At 41.9% G+C, this 15,141-nt stretch overlaps 2 protein-coding genes across 2 annotated transcripts in view; one reads left to right on the top strand and one right to left on the bottom strand.

Moving 5' to 3' along the window:
* The window catches only part of LOC103568045 (zinc finger protein 709-like), a 156,857-nt gene that overhangs the window by 86,710 nt on the left and 55,006 nt on the right, over positions 1 to 15,141 (bottom strand).
* Positions 648 to 14,667, top strand: LOC103568046 (zinc finger protein 564-like). The gene is made up of 3 exons (XM_070625464.1): positions 648 to 790; positions 12,397 to 12,523; positions 13,177 to 14,667. The coding sequence occupies exon 3, from the start codon at positions 13,184 to 13,186 to the stop codon at positions 14,123 to 14,125; it is 942 nt and encodes a 313-aa protein (XP_070481565.1). The 5' UTR covers positions 648 to 790; positions 12,397 to 12,523; positions 13,177 to 13,183; the 3' UTR covers positions 14,126 to 14,667.

Raw genomic sequence — 15,141 nt, 5'->3', positions numbered from 1 at the left:
ATGGAGATTAACAGCCAATGACTCATCTGAGAAATCCTCTATCTCTTCCACAGAGAGCAGCTCCAGACACAGGCTGATGGGAAAATGCTGACCAAGAAGTCCACGCCCCCCTCCCCACCTAAAACCCTAAATAAAAACTACTACCCATTTCTTAACTAGGAGCAAGCAACTTTTGGGGCACTAGCCCTTGCTTTTCTCCCTCTGCCTGGCAAAGTAAAGCTTCCCTTTTTCTCCCAAGACTCGGTTCTCGTTATTTGGATTGACATTGGGATCAAAGACCGAACTTTTGGTAACAGATCCATTGGTTGTTCAGTAGCATGTTGTCATAGGATTTTTTAAAGTATGATTTGTGAGAAGGTGGGGAAGCATTGGGTGGAAGATCAAAGATCAGAGTACAGACAGACTAATTATTATATACAGGGAGGTGATTTTAAGTGTGTTTGCAGCGAAAGGTCACAGTTCCCCCGAGGGGCCTCGTAGCATTGCATTTCATTGGAAATATCCCGGAGAGAGGACAATTTCCAACTCTGGGTTGGCTCAGACACATCATCTCCATCCCGCTGTCATTCAGGACTGAAGCCTTTTGAACTGTCCAATCAGGGTAGGCTTCGGGGCAGGTGGGCGGGGTGACGGTCCGCAACCACTTCCGACTTCCTGTCGCTCCACAGTCCTTCCGGTCACAGGTTGCCTGCTCTTAAAGGCTCCACGTTGCTGTGTGGCTGAGTCTGTTGCGCCGTGACCAGACCCGAATTATAGGAAGGACTCAGGGGGCCCAGGAAACTCAACGATGGTGAGAGTTCTGGCCGGGGGTTCGGAGACACGGTTTTGGGCACGAGGGGCTGGTGGGAAGCGGCGGGGCGGGCCCGGCCTCCCGCGGTCCCCTCCGGGGTCTGCGGCCCTGAGTCCGCGGTGGCGCCGCTCGGCCCTCAGGCCCCTCCGGCCGCAGCGTGGGGGCGGGGCCGGCAGCCGGGCCCCGGGCGTCCTGTGGTCCCTGCGCGCGGCGACTTGGGCCGGAGCGTCTCTGGGCCGCTGTGCGCCCGCAGCCCCGCGTGTCCCAGACGGTGCGGGGCCCGCGGGAGGGCCCGCAGGACAGTCGGGCCTCGGTCTGCGGGGTCCGTGCGCGGAGGGCCTGCGGTCTGTGGGTCCCCAGGACCTCCTTTCTCCTCGGAGGGGACTCGTTTCCTCCCAAGTTTTTTAAATGTTTGGCGACCAGGGTCTCCAATCCACGACCCTGTCCCCACAGCTCGTTCTAGAACCGACAATAAATCCCCAAATTTCTAGATCGCTCCTCGCATTCCCGGACCCCAACTTCCCGTCTCCGATTCATAGCATCGTCATCAACTACAAACAGACGCGATATTTTAATTGTTTATAATTTTCCCACAGTCAGTGGGCGGCCCTTTTAAAAGGGTTTGTTCCTTGTTTGTGGATGTTTTGCATGAGAGAAAGTAGCGAATCCCCACCTGGAAGCGCGTTGTGTGAACTCCTTCGGCCTCTCCTCCCAGGCTGTGTCCTGGGCACAGACCTTCAATCCTATGTCCTTTGGTTGGAGGTTCCTCTGGGCAAACTTTTCCAAGTGATCTGTCCAGTCAGCACTGCCCCTCCCTGGGTTTGTCAGCTTTAAAAGATAGGTTCAGTTTCGTTTAGTCTCAGTTTTTCAATGATTAAAAAGTTATTTAATCAGGGGCCGGCCCTGTGGCCGAGTGGTTAAGTTCGTGCGCTCCGCTTCAGTGGCCCGGGGTTTCACCTTTTCGGATCCTGGGCCTGGACGTGGCACCGCTGGTCAGGCCAACGCTGAGGCCGCGTCCCATGTAGCACAACTAGAAGGACCCACAACTGGCATATGGAACTGTGTACTGGGGGGATCTGTGGAGAAAAAGCAGGGGAAAAAAAGAGATTTGAAAATTTTCATTTTGAATGCTTTCATTTTTTGTAACCAATAGTGTTTAAAGGGTTTAAATCTTAGAATGGTTTCCTATGTGCAAAAGTTAAAATTAAAGACTTAAATAGTAAAATATAGCACACATAAATTTCTTTGTTTATTTGAAATAAATCTGTAAGACAGCGAAGTCGAACTCTAGAAGACTCACTGCCGTATCCTGGTCCCCTCCAGCGCTGTTACTCCAGCCACGCCCAATACAGTTTTGATCATTTTTTGAGACTGCTGTTAGTGTTTCTTTATATAAATCAATGGGAATGCATATTTTTCTTACCCACTTTGTCCTTGTAGTGAGCAGTCAGACTCCACATTTTTGGGTGACTGCTCACAGCTTAAGCCTCACCCACCCTCTTCCCCTTGTGCCCCCACCTGGACAAGCTGAGGAGAAGCCTGGGTGCTCTCTCCTCTAGAGCAGGCAGGAGATTCCCACCACCCCAGCCCCTGCCTGTGTGCAGAGCTCTTGCCCCGGCCCCACCCCCAGGCCCAGTGAAGCCCCAGGCCAGGCTCCATTCCTTGCTTTCTGAGCCCTGTCAGAGCGGCGTGAGAGGCTGGCCCTGCCCTCCCCTCAGACCTTATGTGAGTCCTAAGCCTTTTCCTACGGTGTGTGTGTGCCGCCCTGGCCCCTGGCGTCAGTCTCAATAGGGGAACCACCCCTGTGCAGGTGACCATAACACTTGGCCCCCTGAGCAGCATGTCCAGACATGACCCCACCCCTGGGTCTGTCTTGTCTTGCTCTGACTTGCTCTGCTGCTCTGCCGCCTGATGGTGACATGCACTGTGGGCTGCTGCTTGCTGGGGAGCTGGGCTGTGAGCTGTGCTGCCCTGTGTTGCATTGTTGACCCACCAACCTCAGTTCTAGGTTCAGCTGACCAGTGTTGGCAGTTTAAAGAATTCATAGGCATTTGGAAACAGGAATATGAGATTGGGGCCTCCTTAAATGAGTCCTGGGTCAGTGATTTGGTGGGATTTTTCCATGTATTAGAGTGAAGCTGTGACAGAAGCTGTGTTGGCCTGACATACCCCAGGGATGGGGGGGTAGACAGGGACTATACCCTTTGCCAGAGGTGGGTCAGTCAGATGGTTGGTCACTCCTGAAAGAGCTGTCATTTAAAAGAAAAAGAGAAAAGATAGGGAAAGGCAGGCAGCAGGTGACAGGCTGAGTCCACACTCCTAACACCAGAGGGCTCCCCAGGCCCCTTCAGTACCTCTGCTGCTGCCCCTGCCTCTACTGCCACAAGGATCCTGACCTTCTGGATTGCAGGGGACACACCCATGGCACCCCTGTGACACAAGGGATTAGTTCAAACCTGACTTAAGCCCAGGGTTTAAACCTTATAAAGCAACCAGCTGTTATAGGGGAGGCTCCCAACTCTGGTGGCACTAGGTGTCATTTTACAGTTACACCTGGGATCCCACTAAATTTAAGGAACGTGCCCCTGATGATCTTAGTGGTGTTAATGAATATAATATGGAGGACAAATAGGACAAGTATTTCATCTTTAGCCATCAGAACTGTGGTCTTGCCTAAATTCTCCATGGTCATAACACCCTTTGTCCTAAAATATCCCATAGTGAGCTGCGAAGCTCTGATCCAATGAGCAAGAGTTAAAATTAAATGAAGTCTTTGTCACTTACAAATTGGCTTGACAAATTGGGACCCCAGGGACCTTACCCCCAGATAAAGTAGTTAACATGGCCCAGTATAAATCACCCAGGGCCTTGTAGGATTGGAAACTGTAGAGGAAGCCTAGTTAGTGAAGTGTTGATTATTTCCAGGGCTTTTAACAGCCCAATTTGTCCTATTAAACCTATTTGTCCTCTGGGCCTCCCAGACTTCATTCCTGTGGCTGCTCAGGTCCCCACCCTCCTTCACCAGGGACCGACCCCCTCCAGGGGTTACATCTCAGCCAAGAGAGTCTAGACTGCAAGTTGGGGAATATGGTTAACTTTCTGAGTGTGGGTTTTCCTTTTGAACTGTAGGCAAGCAGGAAGCTTCTATGAGCTGATCTGCATATTTGTGTCTCCTTGGATCCGTTTATCAATTGAAGGCTGCAGCCCTCTTATTCTAGATTTGTTTGCTCTTGGAGTTTTAAAATCTAAGTTGATGGAGAGTTATTATGTGAGTAAGGGAAGAAAATTGTGGAACCAAATAGAATTTGTGTTCCATTTAGGCAAGAGAACCTCAAGATGTGAGATGTGTGTATTTAAGCTCCAAGTCTGTATTTTATTTTTAGGTCAGTTTCTGTGTGTCCATGTCCCTAGAGGACTTTGACATTTAAAAGGCTGTACTATTACTAAGGCTGGTGAATTCCTGTTTTAATGGATGTGAGGAAAAACCCCTTGAGTTCCTGTTTTTCATTTGAGGAAACAGGTCAAAGTTTATGAAAATCTTTGGAATTCCTAGTTTATTTCTGGGCTTAATTGCAAACCCCTAATGGATTACAATATGCTACTCCATGCTGATAATATCCACAGTGTAAATATACTGGAGGGACAAACTGTGAGGCCCTTTGTCCTTTTTTTTGGAAAGGGATTTGTAAATTTTTTATGGTTTGCAGCTTTATCGCCATGAGTGTTTAATGGATTAAACCTTGGAGTGGTTTCCTATTTAGAAACATTAAAATGAAAGTAATTTTTTTTTTTTTAGAGGAAGATTAGCCCTGAGCTAACTGCTGCCAATCCTCCTCTTTTTGCTGAGGAAGACTGGCCCTGAGCTAACATCTGTGCCCATCTTCCTCTACTTTATATGTGGGATGCCTACCACAGCATGGCTTGCCAAGCAGTGCCATGTCCGTACCCGGGATCCGAACTGGCGAACCCCAGGCTGCGGAAACCGAACGTGCACACTTAACCGCTGGGCCACCAGGCCGGCCTCCAAAATTAATTTTTAAGTAAAAGTTATTTAAAAATAATGATCAAGCATAGGAAATATGGTGTATATAAATTTCTCTCCTGGTTTTAAATAAATAATGCATAGGAAGGTTTAAAAATTTCCCAAGATAGGAAACTCACTTAAGGAGACTCCCTGCCTGCACGTCCTGCCCCACTCCTCTGCTCTGACTCCAGCCTCCCTACATGACCAGTTTTGATCACTGCTTCACCATCCTGTTAGTGCTTCTTTATATAAAAACAAGCCAGTGTGAATGTGTATTTTTCTTACCCATGCTTGTTCTTGTATCCAGTTGCCAAGATCCACATATTTGCTCTTTGACTTCTGAACACTTAAGCCTCACCCTCCCTTTCCCCTGGGCCTTCTTACCTGGACAGGCTGATGAGAAAGCCTGGAGGCTCCTGCACTGTGGGCTGCTGCTTGCTGGGCAGCTTCTCCCGGGCGCCGTGCTGCCCTGTGTTGCACTGTTGACCCCACCAAGCCTCTGTTCTATATACAGAGGACTCCAAGTAGGCAGTTTGGGAATTTTTGGCAGTTTTTTCCTTATCCTTGGCAATGTGGGAATGTGGCCTCTGTCAGTGTCTTTAGTGGAATCTGTGTGTTTAGAGTGAAGGTGAGACTGAGGCTTTTGTTTCCTTGACATTAGCTGAGAACTGGGGTTAAATGGATGATCATACCTGTGAATGAGCTGAGCCCCCCTGATGGTTACTGGTTAAAGAGCAATTATTTCAGAGAAAAAGAGACAGGAAAATGCAGCCGGTAGGTAGCAAGATCACAGAGGGTTCATGAGGATCCCTAAGTAACTCTACAACTGCTGCCACCCCTGCATCTGTTGCAACAAAGATCCTGACCCTCTGGCTTATAGTGGACCACACCCACAGTCTGAGTTTGGCACGGCAAAGGGATTAGTTTAAACCTGACCTAAGCCTGCGTTCCTCAATTTGTATAAAGCAACCAGTGGTCATGGAGGAGGCCTCTGACCCTGATGGCAGTGATGTGAGGCTCTCTGGAGGAGGGTCTTAAGTTGTCCACAGGCTTCTGATGCAAGAAACTGCCCCATGTCCCATACTACATGCCGTTAGAGCTGCTGTTATCTCCAGGAACTGAGACCTCTTGCAAATAGAGGTTCTCACAAGCACTGAGCATGTGACCCTCTACCCGGGAGCCTGTTATGCCTTTGGTCCAGGAGACAGCACCCTGCCAGCTCAGTCCAGTGACTGGCACCTACCTGTGATATGATGGAGCCTAACCTTGGCCCTGCAGCTTATGCCGCCTGCAGGGGGAGAATGGCATTTCCTTCTTCAGTTCCTTGAAAGATGTTCAGGTGATGGAGGAGGTCACCCTTCTCCAAGACACTTTGGTTCCCTTGGTGGTTCCTTGGAATTAACTGAACGCAAAGCACTGGGGAGTGCATAGTCTTTAAGGACAATAATACACCTTCATACATGATGGAGCTCAGTGGAGAGTTGCTGCTCTTCATCTCCTAATTGGGATGTCTCTGATGAAACATCAAACCCAAGGGTCACCAGGGCTAACCAAACTTCAGGCAGTCATCTTTCTACTGGCCAAAAATTAGTCTCATCTGCATATGCTTACAAACTGTTGGATGATTGTCTAAGAGATTCCCCTTTGTGCTAAAAGAACTCTAGGAATCTCTTGACTCAGAGATACTCAAGATAGGAATGAAGGTAACCCTTGTCTGTACAACACAAGGACCCACCAGGACACTCTATCCACCTTGGAGTTCTGACACTACTGATAGTGACCATGGCGCTTCTCAGAGGATACAGTGCTGTGCTCTCCAACAAGGTGTTTGATGGAAGTTTCCCCTCCCCTCTGGGTCTCAGGCTCATAGAGCACCATTCTGGCTTATTGAAATATGTTGAAATTCATTGAATGAGAGATGTCTTGTTTCAGTCATCAAGGGTGAATTATAAGGACTCTGTCTTCATGTTTTTTGGAAAGATTTCAAGTTTTTTTAGAGCAGTTTTAAGTTTACAGAAAAATTGGTCAAAATTTACAAAGGTTCCACATAACCCTTCTCTCTGCATCCACATAGTTTGCACTCTTTTTCACATTTTGTATCACTGTGGCACATTTGTTACAATTTCCAAGCCCATGTTGATGCATTACAGTGCACAGTGTACATTAGCATTGACTCTGTGTGTTACACACTGTGTAGGTTTTGGCAAATGTCTAATGACATGTGTCCATCATTTCTATATCATAGAGTGTAGTTTCACTTCCCTAAAACTCGTCTGTGCTCCACCTATTGACTCATGCCTCCCTCCAACCCCCAAATCCTTCACAGCCAAAGATCTTTCTACTGGTCATGGTTTGTCTTTTCCAGAATGTCGTGTACTTGGAATCACAGACTACATAGCCTTGTCACATTGCCTTCTTTCCCTTAGCAGTATGCTTTTAAGCTTCCTCCATGTGTTTTCATGGCTTGATACCTCGTTTCTTTTTACCACTGAACAGTATTTCATTGTGTGGATGCACCCCTGTTTGTTTTTTCTATTCGACTCTTGAAGGAAATCTTACTTTAAATGCTAACTCTTGCCAATTGTGAATAAAGTGCCAACAAACATTCATGTGTAGGTTTTATGTGTTTTCAACTCATTTCAAAAAATACCAACGAGTGTGATTGCTGGATCTCACTCTATGTGGTAGCAGTATATTTTGATTTGAGAGAAAGTTCCTGTCTTTCACTGTAGGTGGACCTAATTCCATTTCCACCAGCAATGAATGAGGCATACCTGTAGCTTTGCATCTTCACCAGTATTTGGTGTTCTGAGTGTTTTGAATTTTACTTATTTAACAAGTGTTTAATGACACATCATTGTTTTATTTGCAATTTCTTAATGACATCTGATGTAAGCATGTTTTCATATTGCTTATATCCCATCTATACATCTTCTTCAGTGAGAAGCCTATTCAGAATTTCTGTTCACTGTTTAATTGGGTTTGACTTCTGACTGTTTTAAGAATTCTTTGGGTATTTCACATACCAGTCATTTATCCAATAAGTCTGTTACAAAGATTTTTTCTTACTCTGTGAATTATGCTGTTATTCTCTTAACACTGTCTTTCTCAGAGCAGTAGATTTTCATTTTAATGAAGTAAATTTTTTTTTTGTAGACCTTGCTTTTTGGTTTTCTGCTAAAAATTCATCTCCAAACCCAAAGTCATCTAGATTTTCTCCTTTGTTATCTTCTAGGAGTTTATTCCTTTGGCATTTTACATTTAGATCTGTGACGTGTTTTGAATTATTTTTTGTGAAAGGTGTAAGGGCTGTGCCTACATTCCTTTTTTCTGTGTCTGTTTACATGTGTGTTTCCATTATTTCCACTAGTGGGTGTTTAAAAGACTTTCCTTTCCATTTCCCTTCCCTTCTTTCTCAAAGATCAGTTGACATTGTTTGGTTATATAGGGAAAGCACTTGAGTCCTGTATTCTTCAACCTTGCTATACTCTCTTATGAATTCAGGAGTTATTTCTGTTGCTGTGAATTCTTTCAGAGGTTTCACAAAGACAGTCATTTCATATGGAACAAATGTATATTTAGCTACAGTTTTGTGAAGATGTTCTTTCTCGAGAAGCAGAAGTTCCCATCTATTACTAGTTTCTTCTCATAAATAGATGTTGTATTTCATCAAATCTTTTTTTATTTTCATTTCCCTCTCCTTAGCTTTTTGATACTAGTAATTTCTGTCTTCGCTCTTTTGTTACCTTCACTAGATGTTTATTAATTTATTAGTCTTATCATAGAACCAGCTTTTTTTGTTTTAATTTTCTCTGATTTCCCACAGTGAATTGATTTCTTTTCTAATTTTTATTATTTCTTTTACTGTGTATAGAATGGATTTAATTTGCTCTTCCTTTTCTTGTTTCCTAAGATAGAAGCTTACATTATTGATTAGAGATCTCTGGTTTTTCCAGTGTATAAATTTCCCTCTAGGCACTGCTTTTGTTGTATCCAAGAAACTTTCGTATGTTATATTTTTATTTTATTTAGTTCAAAATAGTTTTTTATTTCTCTTAGGGCTTCTTCATTGATCCTATGGCTTATTTAGATGTAAAATATTGAGTCTTTATGTATTGGGGCCTTTTCTAACTATCTTATTGCTCTTGACTTCTAGAGGAATGCCTGTGTGGTGTGAGAGCATGTTTTGTGTGATTTCTGTTGTTTCAAATTTTTAAGGTGTGCTTTATGTCCCAGAATGTGGTTTGCCTTGGTGAATGTTCCACGTGAACTTGAGAAGAATGTATATTCTGCTGTTGTGTATGAAGTATTCCACAGATTACAATGAAATCCAGCTGTTGCACAGTGCTGTTCAGTTCACCTCTGTCCTTGCTCATTTCCTGCCTACTGAAATGTATAATTTGTGATATAAAGTGTTGAATTTTGCAGTTATAACACTGGATTCATCTCTTCCTCCTTGCATTCTATCAGTTCTTGCCTCATGTATTTTGTCCCTCTGTTGTTATACAGGTCCACAAGAAGCATTGGTGTGCCTTCTTGGAGAACAGACCCTTTTACAGTATCTAATGCCCCTCTCTATCTCTCAGCTTTCCTTGGTTTGAAATCTGCATTGTCTATAATTCATGGCAGCTTTCTTTTGATTACTGTTGGCATGCTCTTTTATTCTCGATCCCTTTGCACTTCATCTGTCAGTCTTTAAACTTAAAATGGTTTTCTTGTAGACAACATATAATTGTGTTCTTTGAAATCTGATGTTACTGTGCCTTTCAGTAAAAAGTTTTACACTTTTCCATTTTTTACCCTTGCTGCTTATTTCTTTTTGTCTTCCCCCATTTTTCTGCCTTCTCTGGCTGAAGTTGAGCATTTACTCTGATGCATTTTTTCTCCTCTCATCATAACAGCTACACAGTCTTGAAAAACCATTCTTTAGTGGTTGCCCTTGAATTTTCAGCATGTGTTTACAACTAACCCACCTCCTCTGCAGATAACTCTGTACCACTTCCCTGGTGTGCAGGTACCTCTTAGCACACTGTTCCCAATTTCCCCTTCCCTGTCACATGTCGCATTGCTGTCATTTATTTCTCTTGTCCATAAGCCTCTCATTACCAAATATATTGTTGCTAATATTATTGTATTTTATTTATCTATTTATTTATTTATTTTTGGTGAGGAAGATTGTCCCTGAGCTAACATGTGTGCCAATCTTCCTCTATTTTTTTTGTGGGATGCCACCACAGCATGGCTTGACGGGGAGTGTGTAGGTCTGCACCCGGGATCTGAACCTGCGAACCCTGGGCTGCCAAAGTGGAGCATGTGAACTTAACTACTATGTGACCAGGCCAGCCCCATACATTGTTGCTAATATTATTTTAAACAAAGCATCACCTGTTATATTAATTATAAGAAATATAAATATCTTTTACCTTCATTTTTTCTTTTTCTAATCCTCTACCCTTATCTTTTACATTCTTTCTGATAAATTTGTAAACATTTTTTTCAAGGTAGGTATACTCATGACAAATTTCCTCAATTTTTCAACTTTCTCAGAAAGTTCTTATTTATCCTTTATTGTTAAAGGACAATTTTGCTTGACAGAGAGTTCTAGTAGTGTTTTTTTAATTTTCAGAACATTAAATATTTCACTCTATTCTGGCTTAAAAGGTTTTTGAAAAGAAGTCCAATTTAATTCACATCTTTTTCCTTTGTACCTACAGTGTGTTTCTTCTCTGGCATTTCTCAGTACATTCTGTGTCTTTGATTTTTCTCCAGTTTGAACATGATACCCCTTGGTGTGCACTTTTGTAACTTATCGTTTAGTGTTCTCTGAGCTTCCTGGATATAGAGTTTTCTGGCTATCATTAATTTTAGGATATTTTAGTGATTATTACTTCACTTGTTTCTTCTGTTTCTTTGTTTTCCTTCAGATATCCCTATTATGTATAATTAAAAGCTTCTGTTAGGGGGCAGCCCCGTGGCCGAGTGGTTAAGTTCATGCACTCCACTTTGGCGGCCCAGGGTTTCGCCAGTTCCAATCCTGGGTGCAGACATGGCACCGCTCATCAGGCCATCCTGAGACGACGTCCCACATAGCACAACCAGAGGCACTCAGAACTAGAATATACAACTATGTACTGGGGGTCTTTGGGAGGGAAGAAGAAGGGGAAAATAAAGAAGACTGACAACAGTTGTTAGCTCAGGTGCCAATCTTTAAAATAAAAAGCTCTGTTAAAGAGGGTTTTCCTCGGCTTCATGGGTATTGTGTTCTGTCTTTTTTGTTATTTTTGTTCTTGCATTAGACTCTGGTGAAATAGATTTTTTGTTTAGTACAGGCCTTCGTAAGAAGAGAATATCTGGCATATGTTAAAAAGCTATCCTTTCTTCCTCTTTCCCAATTTTGGATACACCACTTTGCCTTATGACTTAAAGGCTCTCAAGGATCTCAGAAGAGTCGTTCCTTTCAAGTTTGTTCATTTTCTTGTTGTGAGATCAAAAATAACAGCTTCCAAGTTCCTTAAGTGCAGGATCAGAAGGTGGCAATGCCTCATCTGGAGTGGTTGGTTGGGAAACACTTCTTCTTGATGTTGGAGAATGGAGATTTTATGTTATTTTGGAGGAAACCACTGTTAAGTCCTTCACATAATTTATAATCATGGGCAAATTTACCATCGAACCATTTTGAATTTCAGTGAACTCCCTTGCAATCTGCAGTTCTTAACCTGCTCCTCAAGGCCAGCAAGACTCAGGCACACGTTAGCATTTAACCAGAAACTGCTTTTATGGCACATAATTCTCTTGCTATGTGTTCTAAAAATTGGTAGGAAGTAGCCTTGATGCACATGAGAATAGGGATTTTGTGGTCTAAGTTCTCATGCCTTCTTCCTTGTGTCTGAGCTCTAAGTTCCAAAGAATTTTTGAGCCTGTCAAATCATACAGAGAGAGAAAGGAAGAACTGAGTCTATGATAAATATTACACAAATTAAAGCAGTGGTTCCCCACAAGAATATTTACATTCAGCTAGCTGCATCTGCTTACTTGTAATAGCCTGAAGTACTTTAGGACAGTGTGGCCAGATGGGCTTTATTATAATTTTGATTTCTGCAGGCCTCCTGGACTCTCTGTGTGATGATGGGACTAGACAAAAAGGCGTCCAATACTGTACTGTGTTTTTATTCATTGAAACCTCATGCAGATTTGACTCTGTCTCATGAAGTGCTGTAAATGGTGGCTAATAAGGAAGAAGATGAAAGAATTTTTCCCGTAATGAATCATCAGTCTTAAAATGATAATATTGTTTGATTTGTATAGCATTTCTGTCATTTCTCAAGATGCTTTAGACCCTGCCAGTAGAGTAAAATATGATGTAATGTGATTACAGTAAAACTGTGTAAGTAATTTCCATGTTCATACTGCTGTTAACTTGATGAGGAAGTCTACAGAAAAACAGTGAGTTTTTGATGATCATGGCATAGAATAAACGTTTGGAGATGAGAGAATCATACATAAACTTCCTACAATTGGAGTATAGATCCCCAGTGCTGTCAGGCTCATGTATCCTACTCTACAAATATTTGTGGTGTTTTAGGACTCAGTGGCCATTGATGACGTGGCTGTGAACTTCACCCCGGAGGAGTGGGCTTTACTGGATTCTACACAGAAGAAACTCTACAGAGATGTGATGTGGGAAACCTTCAGGATCCTGGCCTCCATAGGTAAGAGTGAGGACATTCTTTCACTGCATCAATAAGAGAACATGTGTTTCTTGCCCGTCAACATGGTTCCAAAATATACAATGTGAAAAAGGCAGATGTTGCTAAATAAACTAGAAATGGTCATACCTCATCATGGAGTTTGAATCTAAAAATTTTTCTGTAACTGATAATACTTTAGAATCAACTTTCTGGGTCTGCATTTAAGGAAAAACATGGGAAGATCATGATATTGAAAATTAGTACAAAAAGTAGGGGAGAAAGCAAAGGTGAGTCACACTCACAATAGAAAGCATCATCTTCACATGAGAATCCTGGCATCTTATGAAATTTAAGAGGAAGCAAATAAAACAAATAACCGTTGCTTCAAATTTAGCTATTCTTAGAAAATTTTCATCAAATATACTTTCTGAAATGTGGTATAGAGGTTGCACTTCTGCAAAATAGTTCACTTGGGAACAGTATTAATAAACCCTATATATGAATATCGCTGTTTCAGTAATAGCAAGGGTGAAGTCCTCTTGCAGAAGATTCAGTGTATTCAATTTCCAAGAATTCAGAAAAGGCAGAAAACCTAAACTTTTCCTGTAAGTCTTAAGCTATAACAAAATCATCAATAAAGAAATCATTAATAATTTGCTTCTCTTTTTTTACAGAAATCTTATGATAATGAGACTCTGTGAAAGTGAAGAGGGTAGTCAATGTGGAGAAAACTTCAGCCTTATTCCAAATCTCAGTCTGAACAAGAAACCTACAGGAGCTAAACCATGGGAATGCAGTGCATGTGGAAGAATCTTCATGCATCATTCATCCCTTACTAGGCATGTTAGATGTCACACTGAGCACAAACCATATGACTATCAAAAATATGAGGAGAAGCCATATAAACATAAAGAATGTGGGAAAGCCTTTACTTTTCCCAGTTTTCTTCAAATACATGAAAGAACTCATACTGGAGAGAAACCCTATGAATGTAAAAAATGCAGTAAAACATTCATTTCTTCCAGGTCTCTTCAAGTCCGCGAAAGAAATCATACTGGAGAGAAACCATACCAATGCAAGGAATGTGGGAAAGCCTTTGTAAGTCCCTCAAGACTTCGATCACTCATGATCTTTCACACTGGAGATGGACCTTATAAGTGTAAGGAATGTGAGAAAGTATTCATTTCTCCCAGTTCATTTCAAATACATGAAAGGATTCACACTGGAGAGAAACCCTATGAATGTAAGGATTGTGGGAAAGCATATATGAATCCCTCAAGCCTTCGATCACACATGATCTTTCACACTGGGGATGGACCTTATAAATGTGAGGAATGTGGGAAAGCCTTCACTTTTCCCAGTTTTCTTCAAAAACATGAAAGAACTCATAGTAGAGAGAAACCTTATCAATGTGAAAAATGCAGCAAAGCATTCATTTCTGTTAGTTCTCTTCGAGGACATGAAAGAATTCATACTGGAGAGAGACCGTATGAATGTAAAATATGTGGTAAGGCCTTCAGGTTTTCCAGTCATGTTCATGTACATGAAAGAACTCATACTGGAGAGAAACCCTATGAATGTAAAAAATGTGGTAAAGCATTCACTTCTTCCAGTTCTCTTTGAGTACATGAAAGAAGTCACACTGGAGAGAAACCTTATGAATGTAAAAAAATGCACTAAAGCATTTACTTCTTCCAGTTCTCTTCGAATATAAGAAAGAATTCATACTGGAGAGAAGCCCTATGAATGTAAGGAATGTGAGAAAGCATTCGCTTATCTCAGATCACTACGAAAACATGAAAAATGTCACACTGGAGAGAAACTGTATGAATGCAAGGAAAGTGGGAAATCCTTTATTCCTGATGAAAATTTTAAAGGATACATAAGAATGCACACTAGAGGAAAAAGTGTGTAAATATAATGAATGTGGGAAAGCCTTTTGTCATTCCAGTTCTTCCTGAAGGCATGAAAGGACTCACTTAATAAAAACCTCTTGAATGTAAACAGCATGGGAAGGACTTCAGTTGGCCCATATCCTTCTATGTGAAACTCCACCAAAAAGAAACATAAATATAAGTAATATGAGAAAGCTTGATGGAAATTAAATTTTATATAATGCTCTAGAAAAATTTCAATATGAAAGAGTTATAAAAATTTTAACTGTACTGCATTTATCATGGGTCTTAAAGTTCAACATTGGATTGTGGATTTCTATTAATTACTTTCAACACTGAATATTGAGGTGAGGTCATTCTGTAAGTCATCCTTCATCAGTACTACGTAAGAATAAGAGGCAGTGCTTTTCCCTCACATCATTTAAAATATTTTCTTTTTAATTTTTTAATAATGTTTTAATTGTCCTGAGTTAAGGGGCCATTGAAAAATGACATTGTATTTGTTGTGATTTTTTTTTTTATGAATACAATTCCTTTATTATATGTGTGTTTTGTAAATATATTTTCTCTTAATTTTTGGCTCATCCTTTCATTCTCTTAACAGTATTTTTTTTTTAATTGAGTTATTGATAGGTTACAATCTTGTGAAATTTCAGTTGTACATTAATGTTTGTCAGTCACGTTGTAGGTGCACCACTTCACCCTTTTTGCCCACCCCCCACCCCACCTTTCCCCTGGTATCCA

Source organism: Equus przewalskii, chromosome 6 (genome assembly GCF_037783145.1).
Source record: "Equus przewalskii isolate Varuska chromosome 6, EquPr2, whole genome shotgun sequence".
NCBI classification, from domain to species: Eukaryota; Metazoa; Chordata; class Mammalia; order Perissodactyla; family Equidae; genus Equus; species Equus przewalskii.
Note: the sequence above shows the minus strand (reverse complement) of the source record. Positions and strands in the feature narration are given on the sequence as shown.